Below are 14,492 nucleotides of genomic sequence, written 5' to 3'. Positions count from 1 at the left end.
ATTATAGATTACACATTAATAACATAAAAATGAAACATTACTTTATTCTTGTTGAAAAACATTTTTCAACATAGCTTCCTAACTTCCAGTTGACAGATATACGACACTTTTGTTTAGCATTCAAGAATTTTGATGATCTGAAAAACAAAAAATCAGTTAACAACAATGTAGTCATAAATATTGTACCATAACAGGTTATATTTTATAAATGTCAGATAATGCAATATACATTAAAACATTTACTTAGTTACTTAAAAAATGTTTAAAATAAAAATTAAATAATATCCAAATTACTAATAACTGCAACTAAAATTGATAAATCTCATATAAAGACAAAGATTATAAACATGCCACATCAACGTATAAATAAAACACTTATTGACATCATAAAATAAATTGAAACATATGAATAGATAAGTAAATCAAGAATGTTTATTATAAAGTTATAATAAAACCCTGTAGTGTAAATGTGATTACAGTGTAAATTAATCACTGATGTTAGTCGGACAACAGAAGATTATTACATAATTTATTATCTCTTAATGTATACGTTGCAATCTTTTCAACCACTGAACAATAAGCAACCTTGACTCTGGCTCAATGAGATGAGAATGATATGTATGGCATGCAAATGAAGTGTAGTCTTGTACAGACTCAGACCAAACATTACTGGGATGTGTGGTTAATTAAACCCCAACCACCAAAGTACATGTATAGTTTGGTGGTTAAACGATAACCGATGGGTTATCCACTGTCTAGTAATCAAATCCATATAAAAGCAACCAATGTTTACTAGAATATGAACCTGAGAACCTTCTACTTTGAAAATCAGCTGTTAAACAAGAATTAGCAACAAGTTTACCACTAGACCAGCCTGGTGGGCTATTATTACACAATAACAAAATATTACTTTATTTTTTTTCTAAATCTTAGACTAATATAACGAGAAACTCAAACAGATTTGGAAATACAATTTTTTTTATATTTTATGAACACAGGTGGAAAGTAAATGAATAAGGCATTAACTAACTAGTATCTTATGTAGATTCTTCTTTCTTCATAATTCAAAAACTCACCCAGTGTTTAGTGCATGTTTATATATTTATTTTTTATATTAATAAAAATTATTATTAATTTTAATTTGTATTTAATATGCATTATTAAAATTTTTAATTTGCATATAATAATTATCTATTTTCCAGAATACTTAGCATCTCATGTTAGGCTTACTTGGGTAAGGGGACGGAGTGAAATGGTTTCCACTACCTTCCAAACAGAGCCTAATATACTGCTATATAAAATTTAAAGAAATATGACTTTTTGGCTAACAGACTACAGGAATTTACTAAAAGGAAAATTCTCTACATAAATAGTCACTCCAAAATCTTATGGGATATTACAAAAACAACAGATTGATATCAAACAATTGCTAGAACCTTCTGTATTATATATAAACAAAATAAAATGTTAAAAAATTTATTTCTGATGAACTTGAAGGTCATTCTTTGCTGTCATGTTTTATTTTTATTTCAAAAACTTTAAAGAATGTAATTCTGAAGCTGCTAATATTTTATTAATATGCTACACAATTTTTAACATAGTTTTAGAAAGAGGTCTTGTCTAACAGCAAGTTTGTGTTAAAAACAATGAGATAAATTTGCAAAGAATCATGGATGCTGTTTATGTTTGATTTGAAAAAAGAATGATATGCTATGAGATTTTTGATTATAATATTTTATTACATGAATATAATTAGAGTAGGCAAATAATCTAATTCACATTTATCTTGAAAACAGAAATCAATTTACTGAAATATTTCAACCAGGTCGAAATGAAATGATAAAAGTTAAATTGGTATTCCTAAAATCAATTTTGTATCCACTTTTGTCTGACCACTCTTTACCCTGTTGTATGATAGATACTTGATAATAGGTAATAATGTAAAATTCTTAGATGGCAGTACTGAAAAGTTGCAATGGATTGAAAATACTGATCTCATATACAATAAAGTTAAGGAAAAATATGTTCTTATAAGAATTGTACAAATTATTAGCAACAGAAGTGGTGTGAGTTTTGTATTATGTGTTAAACATATCACCATTTGAAGTACGTTTTCAAGTATACAATATAACTGAAACATTTACAATAAGCAGTGTTTCTATTTTTAAGAAAATGCTGGCAAGATTTAACTCTGTATTAAATAAAGTGATTCCTGTAAAGATGCTTACGTAAAGGTGTCATTTGTAAAGAACTGTATTTTTTAGCATTTTCATTGTACATTTACAAAAATTGTAAAAATAGAATTTGCAACACATTATGAAGATGTACATATACCAGGATTAAAAAATATGTATATATGAGTATGAGAATAAAAAATAATCTTAATGTACGAATTAATTCAAATGTGAAAACTTTCTTAAATAAATTACCAGTTGTGAAGTACTGCAAATTAAAAAATTGTTTGTTAGAAAGATCATATATTAAACCACTAATAATTTTATGCTAGATAAATTTTAGCTTACTAGGACTTCACCTTTCAAACTTCAATGTAGAAACATACCAAATTTAATTACTGAAAATCAAACTACAAAGATCACATTAACAATTAAATTTTTAAATTCATAAGAATTATTTTAATTAATTAAAATAGATTATTCAATAACAAAAGAAACTTTTAAAAAAGTCAATCAGAGTTTTTACATGAATGTCCATGGTCATTTTCTTATTACTAGTTTTATAACAAATTCAAAGCAACTAATTTGTTCAAAATACAATACAAGGAATGGTGTTATAAATTAAAAAACATATATAAGTTTGTGTAAACTTACATATCATAAGCTACCAATTACCTCTTTAAAAACTGAAATACATTGATTTCTTTTGGATTACTGTACTTATACAACACATTGCTTCAGAATCACATAAATTAGAATAATGCAACTAGAAATCAGATTTTTATGTAAAAAATAATAAACCAACTTGGATGATTCAAACTGTGGGGATTTTACACTATTGTATTAACCACCAATAATTTGGAAAATGGTTAATTAGATCAACTGCACACATTTCTTGTTAAACTATTTAATATATGTTAATTTTAAATGGAGAAACAAAACGTATGACAGCATACATACAGCATCACATATAACCAATGCTGACATATATAATCAGATAATTAACAGACTGGTTCATTCAAAATTAATTTAACTGACTAGTTTTTAAAGTATTAACTTCTAATTAAAAAATAAAGATTCAATCACATGCTTATTTTTTAAATTTTAATGTTTATACAGCATTACAATATTCTGTTAGCAATAAATACAAAAAATTTATACACAATCTTAATAAAACATAATCTGCAATTTAATGAAGATCTGAAAAGCCATCAGGTCATTTGAAGGCTGACATATTTTTAAATTCACTCAAAACAAATGCTTAATTTATACTTCACATACTTGAAGGTAACTCTGTGATGACATTAGTTGTTACAAACATTTGCAATTAAATTCTAAACTAATTTAAATTTACGTTGTATACATAACTTTATCATTGAAAATTACTGCGGTAACTACCTTATGATAACATCTTCAGAAGACTGGTTGGTCATAACTGCAACCTTACTTCTTGTCCTCCACACAGAATCATCAGAAATTATATTATAAAACCGTTTACAGCAACAACTTAATGAAAACAATGTACTTAAGTCACTGAACTTAAATATATGCAATAAAACATCCGTAGGCAGCTCGTGCAAACAAAATTTTTTGTTAGAATTACGTATGTTTGAATCATTTTTATGCGATTCAGGCAGGCTAATTATGTCCATATAATCACTTAACTAAATTTTACAACAGTTATCACTAATTGTCAAAGAAACAACCTCAAAGTATAAAAAATATTGTAAAAACTAAAAAAAAAGTTTGGTTATGAGAACAGAACACAAAATACGAGCATACTAAGTTCTGCCCAGAGTATAGTCACTGTTAACAGTATTCTGTGAATTCCAAAGAGCAATAAAATTGTATCAATTAAAACTTTACTCATATAACAGTTGGTTTATTTCTATAAAAAAAGTCTAACATTTCTTTCTGTTCATTACAAAAAAATTTTATTCAGAATAAAATAAATGTTTTTTTTTTTTATATATATATATATAGAGCTTAAATAAATAAAAGTATTAAATGAAGATCAGTTTATTTTGAATGAGGTAGTATTCAGTCTCTTCATAGTATGAAACAGACAATTTATTAATTCTTTTTAAATTATTAATTCTAATCTTTTTTGAACAATTTGATCTCTTGAGTATCGGGGCTGCTTTTCTCAAAGGGAAAATTTGATAGTTTATGAATGTATGTGGATGTAGAGGCAGGATAAGATTTCGTGTTTATGGCGTAAACTATATATTGGTGATTTGTCAACCGCATATGTACTTGAAATTTACACAGGTAAAAATAACAAAAATTCCTTAATTTCACTTTTCCAAAGACTTCTTTCTGATTATCTTCATAATCTTTTTTTGGGTTTTGTGGGCGAAAAACGCTCTAGTGTTATCATCGCCCGGTGACAAGGAAATACAACATTCACGTACCCTGTTTACGGTCCACCAGCGGTTTTTGATTTTTTATGGCAGCGACAGAGTAAAGCTAGATGTCCTATCTGAAAGAGCTGCCTAAAAAGAAACTAGTTTACATTAGAAGAAATCATCTCCTGTGTGTCAAATTGAAAGACACTAGAGATGTATTAGCCTTATCTTCAGTTCACATATGACAAAGTGAAGTACATGTGCACTCTAAAGGGGGCACATGTTGGTTTTTGTTTTCAAAAACAAAAAAACCGGATACAATTATCAACTATAGTAAAAATAAAAGTGGTGGATAGAAATGACCAGATTATTTCATACTATCCATTCAAATGCAAGCAAATGAAATCTCAGAAAAGATTATTTTTCCATTATTTATGTCAATTGCCAATGCTTTTATTTTATACTGGGAATCACAACCATCACCTTTGAGGCAAAAAATTTATTAACTGTTTTAACTACATTAACTGAAATCTATGTTACATAGGTTTTTTTATATTTTTAGATTTCAATTCTTAAAATAATTTTTTTAAATGAATTATTATCAAATGATTAAAGTTGTTCAAATGTTTCTGAATTGCATAGATGTTCATATTTAAACTAGGATATGGTATTACAGGTGATAATGCAGTTAATGTAAATTTTTAAATTTTGTTAGGCTAATATCAGAAACATAACAATTTTTTTTTGCAAGATTGCTTTTATTTTCTGTTTGATTCCCTTCAACTCCTGTATGGGTTCCATTGTTTTTATGCATTTGAATTTTCTTATTTAATTACTGTACTTGGTGTATTGTTTAACAGATAATTTTTGTTTGGTAAATAAATTATACAAAATATTTAATTTCTGATTTGTGTGGTAATTTGTAGTAAAGTTATTTTTTGTATGCATTTATTATAGCTTTATTTATAGTTGTCTTCTGTGGAGTCCCGATCCAGTCCCTCTTATAATATTATGAACCATGAAATATGTTGTTTGCAAAACATGTTATTTACTTTAAAATAAGTGTTATTTATCAAGTATAGGTATGTTCTTTGTTTTGTTTATGTTTTTCTATGTTGCCTGCTAAGATTCTTAGCCACTAAAATATGCCAATAGCATCTAGGGAAATTATATTCAGAGTTATTGAGTTATTTAATGATGTATTGAGTTTTTTTACATTTGTATCAATTTTGACTTTTTAACAACTGAGGTAATTTACAACTTTTTTCTCTTCAAAAAACATAACATTTTACCATTTACTTTTAAAAAGGTACATTCATTAGAAATATTTCATGTTTGTAACCTTAAAGAGTAAACATTTAAAAAAAATATATTTTCAGTATTCCAAAACAGGCTGTTATAACATATAATAACAATTTAGATATATTATTTATGTAAAATGATTTAAGTTTTTATTTCACTGCTTATTACTTTTTATCAACAATTTTGAAGAAAAGCTTCTTAATGCAGGCTTTGGGATGGGGAGTCAACTGAGAAAAAAACTAGTGTCTGTTAACTATTACTAAAATATATTAAGTTGTTATAAAAATATTGTTATATCTGTAGTTGTATATATATATATGTAGTTTTGTTATTATTGACTTTAAATTGACTTAAAATATACTAATATTGACTTAAAAATGAGTTCTGTTAGTTTTCCATTATCATTGTACCATGAAGAACCACTTGATGCAGAAGTAAGTGTTATTTTCAGTCAGAAATACTGTTAGACAAATTAGAAAGAAAAATCAATTCATATGAAGTAATTCAACCAAAATATTTTTTGTTGCTTCATCATTTTTTATTTTATTTCTTTTATAAGTTATTCCCTAATATATTGGCAGTCCAGAACATGTCTTTTTATATTCTTATCTCAGCCTGCTTGTGACTGGTGGCCATGCTTGTTTAGCAGTACTTAGTCATTTTTGGCTTTGCAGACATTACCATAAACTTTAATGTTTTTGGACTGGATTATGCCAAAACATTGTTGCAACATATAAACATTTCTTTTTCATCAAATTCTCCTCTTTAATTTGGGTCCTTTATATTAAAACCCTTTAATAAGTCTAATTAGTAAAAATGATCACCAAAATTTGATATCAAATAATAATAAATTCCCTTTTTTACAGTTTAAATTTACAATGTAGGGCCTTAAATATTGAGTAGATTTTTTTTTTATTACAAGCCTCCATACTCACCGTAGCTAGAGTAAGAACATTGATAAGTGTTCCCTTCTTTTTCTATTATTTTTTTTTTTAATTTAAACTTTTAAATCTTTTGAAAATTTGAGGCTTTTTATCTCTGGTGGGGGGTTTGAGACAAAAATATAATTTTATCACATAATATGCATCTACGTAAGAGCAAAGTACAGTAAAAATTTCAATATTTGATTCTGAACAAAGTTAATGAATTTTCAAAATATGCACAAATCATGTGCATTTATGCCATTTTTAACAATTCTAAAATTTAAGAAATATTTATTTTACCAACTTAAATCACAGAACACTTTATTCATAAACGTGATATTTTGTTTTTAGTACTGAGAAAGCTTTAGAGTTATTCTACAGTATATCTGATTTAACTTATAAAAATGAAAAGTTAATTAACCAAATAAAAACTAAAAGTTAAATTTAAGTACAGTTGAAAAAATTAAACTATTTTTAAAAGTAATTAAGAATAAGTATAGCAGCTAAAGACAATGATCACTCAGGATAGCGAACTACCAGTAAAATATTGGAAAATGTGGACAAGATTTTGGAACTCATGGTGAATTATCTATTAATTATGTAATTTGGTTTGGGGTTTACCAAGAAAAAATCTTAACCAAAAACTTGAGCGTGCATCATTCACATGACTGGTTAGCTGTCAGATACTGCCACTCAAAAACAGCAATGTGTTGAGGAGAAAATGTGCCTGTTTGTTTAATATCATTTGTCCTTAAGACGATTTTTCTTCCATTTTTAGATTTTTTAGTGATATTAAAGTCAGGCTAAAGTTAAAAGTGTTACTAAAATCTAAATTAAATTATAAACTATGTAAAATAAAATAATGTAATTAAAACCTAGCAGTTTTGTTATTTTTAGTTACTTCATCTTAGTGTTACTGGTTGTTTGGAGCTCCAAGTTACCAGTTTATTTAAGTGTTGGTGACTACAAAATATACCCATTTTATGGACTGAGCATACTGTTCATCCTGTTCCTGACCCTGATCTTCCTTTTAGTCAAGTTTTAAACAACATGTGAAGTATTATTTGCTTTTAAAGCATTTCCAGGCTATTCCACATTTAATGTTATCGTAAATTTGGTTACTGTAAATTTAGATGAAATTAGGTCAAATGACTATTTACATAACTTTATATGATTTTGAGAGCCTTGTAAAAAAATTTAACTTGATATCTGGTAACAGTTAAGGAATTTTTAAATTGCATTCTTTGAAAGTCTTAAAATACAAGTATTAAAGTGTTGCGATTAAAAATATATTTTTTAATATGACCATTAGTAATTATTGTTAGTAAAAGTTTAAAATTTTTGGGTTTACGAACTGTAATAAATTTAAATAATGTATAAGGTTTTTAACACTTATAATTCACAGGCTATATGATTTTGGTGTGATGAAAACTTTCAATGCCAATAATGAGAACTGATTTTGATTGTTTGTGATGATGTTCTGATATGTGAACACATTCTTAATAATTATGTAATTAAATGGATAAATCTCAGAGAGATGCCAGCTTTTGTAAAATGCAATCTGGCCAGTATCCCTACATTCCCTTACTTGCCGATTTTGTCCCTTCTCCTTTTGATATTGACCTAAATATCCATCACACTCTTCAACATATTTTCCTCTTCTTGTCTCTTAAATAGATATTGCTTTCTCATCTTATCCAAAATACTTGCAGTTTTCATTTTAGCTTAGTTCAACAAAATATTACAGTAATACCCCCAAAGACTGCATTTACATTACATGTAAATCTCCATTATATTTGTTATCCTTTCCTCACACTTGCACTCCAATGTACACAGTTTATATTCTGCTTTTAAATTCTTTACGACCTTTGTTCTTCAAAGAAACAGATATGCTTTATTAGTCATCTGGTGTTTATTCAACATCTGATATCGTCTGTAAGTTTCTTGTCATGCTCTCTTCAATAAGAAAGAGTGTTATTTACAGAATGTAAAAATGCTAGTTTTGAACACCATTCTTCAACATCTCATCATAAATATCATTGTTTTTCTGCTTTTGATGAACCGTGATCGATTTAATGTTTAGTCCCTTTATGGATAGTCCTTCATCATCGATTCCACCATTTTTTCAGTCATTTAAACTTGCAGTCTTCACTATTCTGAACTAACTTTTTTATTTGCTGGAGGGGGACAGATAAGCATTTTGTATGTTATATGTCAGTTTTATATATTATATGCTAGCTATTATGGTAGAGATAATAATTTTAGTAGCTTACGTCCTTTTTTTTAATAAAATTAATGTAATTACTACTGTGTATTGGTTGCTATTTTAGACGCTTTTTATTGAACGGGCTGAAAAATTTAAAAAGGATGAAAAAAAGAATTTCTTGATGTTATTTCTTTGTTACATATTACTGCTGGTGTAAAACTATGCAAGTTTATTAAAGATGACAAGAAATTTGCTTTGTTTTTATTCACTCGTATAGTAAGTACTTGAGGGTGGTACATACCCTCAAAGGTATTATCTTACTAATTTTTATTTTTAGTTATTTAAAAACATTTAACTTTTTTATTTAAACTGCGGATAGAACTGTAAAAATAAAAACAAGTTTGTAAGAAATACAAAAATGAGAAAAATTGCAGAGACATAATGTAATGATATCGCTATCAAATGTGAATGTATCAAATGTAATGTGTCTGAAATTAAAAAAAATATATTATTTTTCCCTCCTCTATGAATCATGAGACCTTGCCGTTGGTGAGGGGGCTTGAGTGCTCAGGGATACAGAGTAGCTGGATCGAAGGTGCAACCATATCGGAGAGGTATCTGTTGAGAGCCAGACTAAGGAATGATTCCTGAAAGAGGGCAGCAGCTCTTTCAGTAGTTGTTACGGGCGTGAGTCACAATGACTTAAACGGCCGTATCAACATCACTCAGTCCTCTGAGTACTGCGCAGCTGAAAGCAATGGAAAACTACAGCTGCTTTTTTTCCAAGAAAATGTGGCTCTCTGCATTTTCACATAGCAATAATGGAGGCGCCTTCCTTGGTAAAATATTCCGGAGGTAAAATAGTCCCCCGTTCGGATCTCCGGGTGGGGACTACTAAGGAAGGGGTCACCAGAAAATTAAAAAATAACATTCTACGAGTCGGAGCGTGGAATGTTAGAAGCTTAAAAAAGGTTGGTAGGCTAGAAAATTTAAAAAAGGAAATGGGTAGGACAAATGTGGATATAGTAGGAATTAGTGAGGTTCGGTGGGAAGAGGAAAGCGACTTTTGGTCAGGTGATTTTAGAGTAATTAACTCAGCGTCAAATAATGGGCAGGCAGGAGTAGGTTTCGTGATGATCAAGAAGATAGGGAGGAGAGTGGAGTATTTCAAAACGCATAGCGATAGAATCATTGTAATAAGGATAAAATCAAAACCTAAACCGACAACGATTGTTAACGTCTATATGCCTACAAGCGCCCATGATGATGATGAGGTAGAGTGTGTATACGAAGAGATTGATGAAGCAATTAAACACGTAAAAGGAGATGAAAATTTAGGAATGAAAAATCCATTCTGAGATACCGTCGTAAAATTATTTTTTGCTTTTAGTGCGTTTAATTTAAGAGCGATGTTTTATTTTTTTTTCTTTCAACGTTTTATGGCATTTAATATAAGAGTGGTTTTTAAAAACTTCTTTTATATATTTTTTATTTTCTGTTTTTTTACTCTTCATAAGTTTATAATTTACAGCTGCGCTAGCGCACAGGTTTGAGCGTATTTATCGAAAGGTCGAATCGGTACGTTTTACGGTGGGTGTGTGCAATCAAAACATAGGACTAAACGATTTAATTTCCGGATAACCAACATCCGGTCGATCAAGAGTGTATGCGATGCGTTAAACACTTAACACTCGACCTGCCGATACATACGTCGTTTGAATCGTGAAAATCGGACGAGCGGTTGCCGAGATGTTACGGCAACCGCTTATTGAAGATTTGAGTTGATTCTCTCGTTTTGGACAGAAATTTGTCACTCAAAAAAAAAAAAATTCTGTAATCTAAAGGGATCAATTTTCAGTTACATTGTACATAATCATGGTCAACGACTATAAACATTATAATCACAATCTGGTTTCTTATACAAATAAATATTTTTTACATCGACATCTATATATAAATTCATAATAAAAGATTTTAAAAATCTACTGACATACTGAAGGTGTCAGGTTCGAGTCTCATGTTAGACACCACCCTCGGCAGTTGTTTAGCTAGGTTTCATACATTAAAAAAGTCTTGAATTCAATTTTTGACTTACAAGTATTTTTTTTTTCAATAATTTCAATCGAAATAATGGCCACAACGAATATAAAAAAATAAATACATCGGTGATGAAAACGTTTGTAGTGTTAAAGGGTTTAATTTTATATTTTTGGTTAGTTATAATTTTATAAAATATTATAATTTATAAGTTTATATAAGTTATAAGTTTATATAAGTTATAATTTTATAAAATGTAAGGGATGCATTTACGTTCTAACTGTGTAACCTTGAACGGTTGTATGATGAGGAAGTGAGGATTCGGTTTCCTAGCAACCGCTGGTTCAGAGTTGCCAGACTTACAAACAGACGTCGCCAGATACATAGCGAGTTGAAAAAAAAGATGCATTTAAGTTCTAACCGTCTAACCTTGAAATGTTGTAGTTGACGAAGAGAGGAGGGGAATATGGTTTCCTAACAACCGTTGCTACATACGTAACATACAGATAGACAGCGGGTGAATAAAAATTGTTATGTCTTCCGCGTTACTAAAACAAATACTCTACTGACGCGTCAAAATGCATCTATTAACAAATTTGAATCGACAGCATATCAACGTTAAATTATTTTTAATTTTTTTATTATGAAATTAATATTTTAGCATATTCAAAATACAAAGGCTGTCAGGGATTCGGCACCTTTCAGCAACATTTTTATTTTAAAACTGATTATTTTTATAAACACAAGAGTCAACATTGTATTAATCTTTCATATTATACGTATTTTAAAGTTTATGTAATTTAACATTACATATTGTGTAGGGTGCTGATGATCATAAAATAATAATAATAATAATGAAAATTATTTTATATTGAAACGGTTTTTTATACTTTCTTGCATTTGAGAAACGCGAAACATATGCTTAGATTTAATACATAATTTACTACGCAAATAAGAATCATAATGTTATTATATAATTTTTTCATAATTCACATTATACTTCACACTCACACATTTACACACCAATAAAAATTATGAATTATTATAAAGCTAATCGTCGATTTTTCTTTCTCGCCATAATATCTAAAACTTCGTTAGGATTAACAATAATATCTCTATGTACTGACAAATAAACTAATGAACATAATCGCCCGACCACTTCGTTCGGGACTATAGCCCTCTAGAGAGAGAGAGAGAGAAAGTTTGGTGAAGATAGCTCAGTAGTAGAACATTTATTGTCCAATCCGAAAGTACCTGGTTAGAATCCGTAAATATAGAAATCTTCAAAACCACTTCATCAATTTCACTCAAATTAAAATATACTGTAGTACTGTATATGAAGTTATGCAAGTAAAAAAAATTTGATGAAGATTGGTCGAGTCGGTTTTGAGATACGGTCAAATAAATTTTGACAACAGACAAGAAAACATAACCTCAAATTGAGATTATGTTGAATACGTAGAGGTTTTTCATAGGCGCTTATGCAGCGAGCCACACCGGTAAGCAACTTAAAACTTGATTCTTTGTGTCGGCTCGACCCGTTAATCGAACATAAGTAATAAGTTGTACTCTGAATATCAGTACGTTTCTGACTGCGAAATAGTGAGGGGGTTGGAAACGAAAAGTTGGTCTTTTTACTTCCTTGTACGAAGTAAAGAAAGTATTGTGTTATCGCAAAAAAATTTCGGTTTTCAGATTTCAACGAAAAAACCGTTTTGACCATTCCTGAATCCATTTTGACTAGTTTCGGCGTGACGTCTGTACGTACGTACATATGTACCTCGCATAACTCAAAAAACATTAGCCGTAGGATGTTGAAATTTTGGTTTTAGGACTGCTGTAACATCTAGTTGTGCACCTCCCTTTTTGATAGCAATCGACTGGACCAAATGTCCAAAAAAAGTCCAAAATCCAATTTTTTTTGGATTTTGGACTGTTTCTTAACTACAGTAATAAGATCTCGTTGAGAGTTTTTCGACGATGTGAAGCGGTACTTATTTTCACCGGTTCCAGAGTTATAGCCAAAAGAAATTTTCATTAATGAAATATTTGGATCTTAGAAGAGGAAGGCACGTCGGTTCGAATCAGACTTCATCTCCTTTTTTTTTTAATTGAAATATATTGATTTATTAATAATTATTAATCTCTAATTGTAAAAAGTTTTAAAATAAATAATAATTCAATAGTAATAAAAAATATATATCAAAGGATATCAGAAGTTATAAATGAAATAAAATATTACATATTTCTCATTTAAAAAAAAATGTATATATAATTTAATAGGCGTAAAAGGAAGTCATGTAATGCCCAAATTAGATGTTTTAAAAGTGAATTTAGGTATTTTTTAACATATACTTCATATATAGAGCTATCAAAAAATTATTATTTTTTTTTTTTAAATTATAGACTCGGACCTAAAATACAGAATAGTTTTTTAAATTTTGATTTCTTATTTTAGCCTTTATTGAAGGAGTTGTTAGATTTAGAGAAAACTTTATGTAAGCAAAGTTGTTAACTTGTACATGAATATTATTAGAAAAAAAATAAATTTTTCCCCACCACTAAAAATATATGTTTTTTTTTTTTGGCTTTCTGTTAATTTTTATTATTAAAATAAAATTTGTTTCATTACTTAAAGAGATATTAAGAAGATTAAAGTAGCTTTGGCACCTATATTATATTCCAGAACCGAAATGAGAAGCAATCTTTACTTTCATTACTTTCATAAAAGTTGTACTTTATTTTTTCAATATTTTTAAAAATTCTTTCTGTTTTTTTTTTTGTTACGGATCACATCTATATAAATAAATTTTTCCTTCATCTTTCCCGCAGAGTTACAAAGCCCCTAAAATAAAAAAAATTTATTCGAAATTTTTAATTTTTTATTCTTAAACCTTATTTTGATAATCACGGCTTGATAAGGATATCCGGAGGAAAATCACAGAATACTTTGCAAACATTTGTTACAAGGAATGAATGTACATTACATTGACTGGATTGGTAAAATTATAATGGTTTTGCACGTTAAACTTTTACTATTACCGGTAAGAGTTTAATTTTATTCAAGTTATAATTTTTATTTTATTCAAATTAAAATAAAAGAGATACAATAAATTGTTATTAAAGAAAAATAAAGTAAAGCGCAAGAAATGTTTTTAAAAAAATTGATAATTTTTAGCTAAGAGCAGATTTTTTTCAGTTATAATCAATCATCACAAAGAAATTTATCGGTTTAACAGTTCTCTACTTAAATTGGTACAAAACACATTATTAAAGTTAAAAACTTTACACAATCATTCTTGTTACTACAACACATATAAAGCAGCAGAGTTGCTTTTTCTGAGAGTAACGATATTAATTATACGACCAATCTCTGTAATGAAATGAATGAAGATATTTAGGGCTGAATATTACCTGCGATTCATTTTTTTCCTTTTTTTTGTTTAGCCTTTCGAACCGTTGTAAGGTATTACTACTGAGGATGATATGTATGAATATAAAC

General features: G+C 28.5%; 2 protein-coding genes and 1 long non-coding RNA gene across 4 annotated transcripts in view; 1 reads left to right on the top strand and 2 right to left on the bottom strand.

Moving 5' to 3' along the window:
• Positions 1–3,993, bottom strand: part of LOC142324756 (F-box/WD repeat-containing protein 4) — a 45,835-nt gene extending 41,842 nt beyond the window's left edge. The window contains exons 1-2 of one of the 2 annotated variants that reach the window (XM_075365712.1): positions 3,573–3,993; positions 42–137 (exon numbers count right to left, since the gene is read on the bottom strand). In XM_075365712.1, the coding sequence (XP_075221827.1) occupies positions 42–137; positions 3,573–3,826 (350 nt within the window). In that variant the 5' untranslated portion in view covers positions 3,827–3,993. The remainder of the gene's footprint in view (positions 1–41; positions 138–3,572) is intronic. The other variant, XM_075365711.1, reaches the window with a different exon arrangement.
• Positions 3,994–4,212: 219 nt separating this feature from the next.
• The window catches only part of LOC142324755 (uncharacterized), an 84,516-nt gene continuing 74,236 nt past the window's right edge, over positions 4,213–14,492 (top strand). Inside the window, exon 1 of the mRNA XM_075365704.1 lies at positions 4,213–4,445. The gene's annotated coding sequence lies outside the window, so the exon portion shown is untranslated. The remainder of the gene's footprint in view (positions 4,446–14,492) is intronic.
• Positions 4,406–14,492, bottom strand: part of LOC142324758 (uncharacterized) — a 28,342-nt gene continuing 18,255 nt past the window's right edge. Inside the window, exon 3 of the long non-coding RNA XR_012756381.1 lies at positions 4,406–4,665. This is a non-coding gene — a long non-coding RNA (uncharacterized LOC142324758). The remainder of the gene's footprint in view (positions 4,666–14,492) is intronic.

Source organism: Lycorma delicatula, chromosome 5 (genome assembly GCF_047948215.1).
Source record: "Lycorma delicatula isolate Av1 chromosome 5, ASM4794821v1, whole genome shotgun sequence".
In the NCBI taxonomy this organism is placed as follows: domain Eukaryota; kingdom Metazoa; phylum Arthropoda; class Insecta; order Hemiptera; family Fulgoridae; genus Lycorma; species Lycorma delicatula.
Note: the sequence above shows the minus strand (reverse complement) of the source record. Positions and strands in the feature narration are given on the sequence as shown.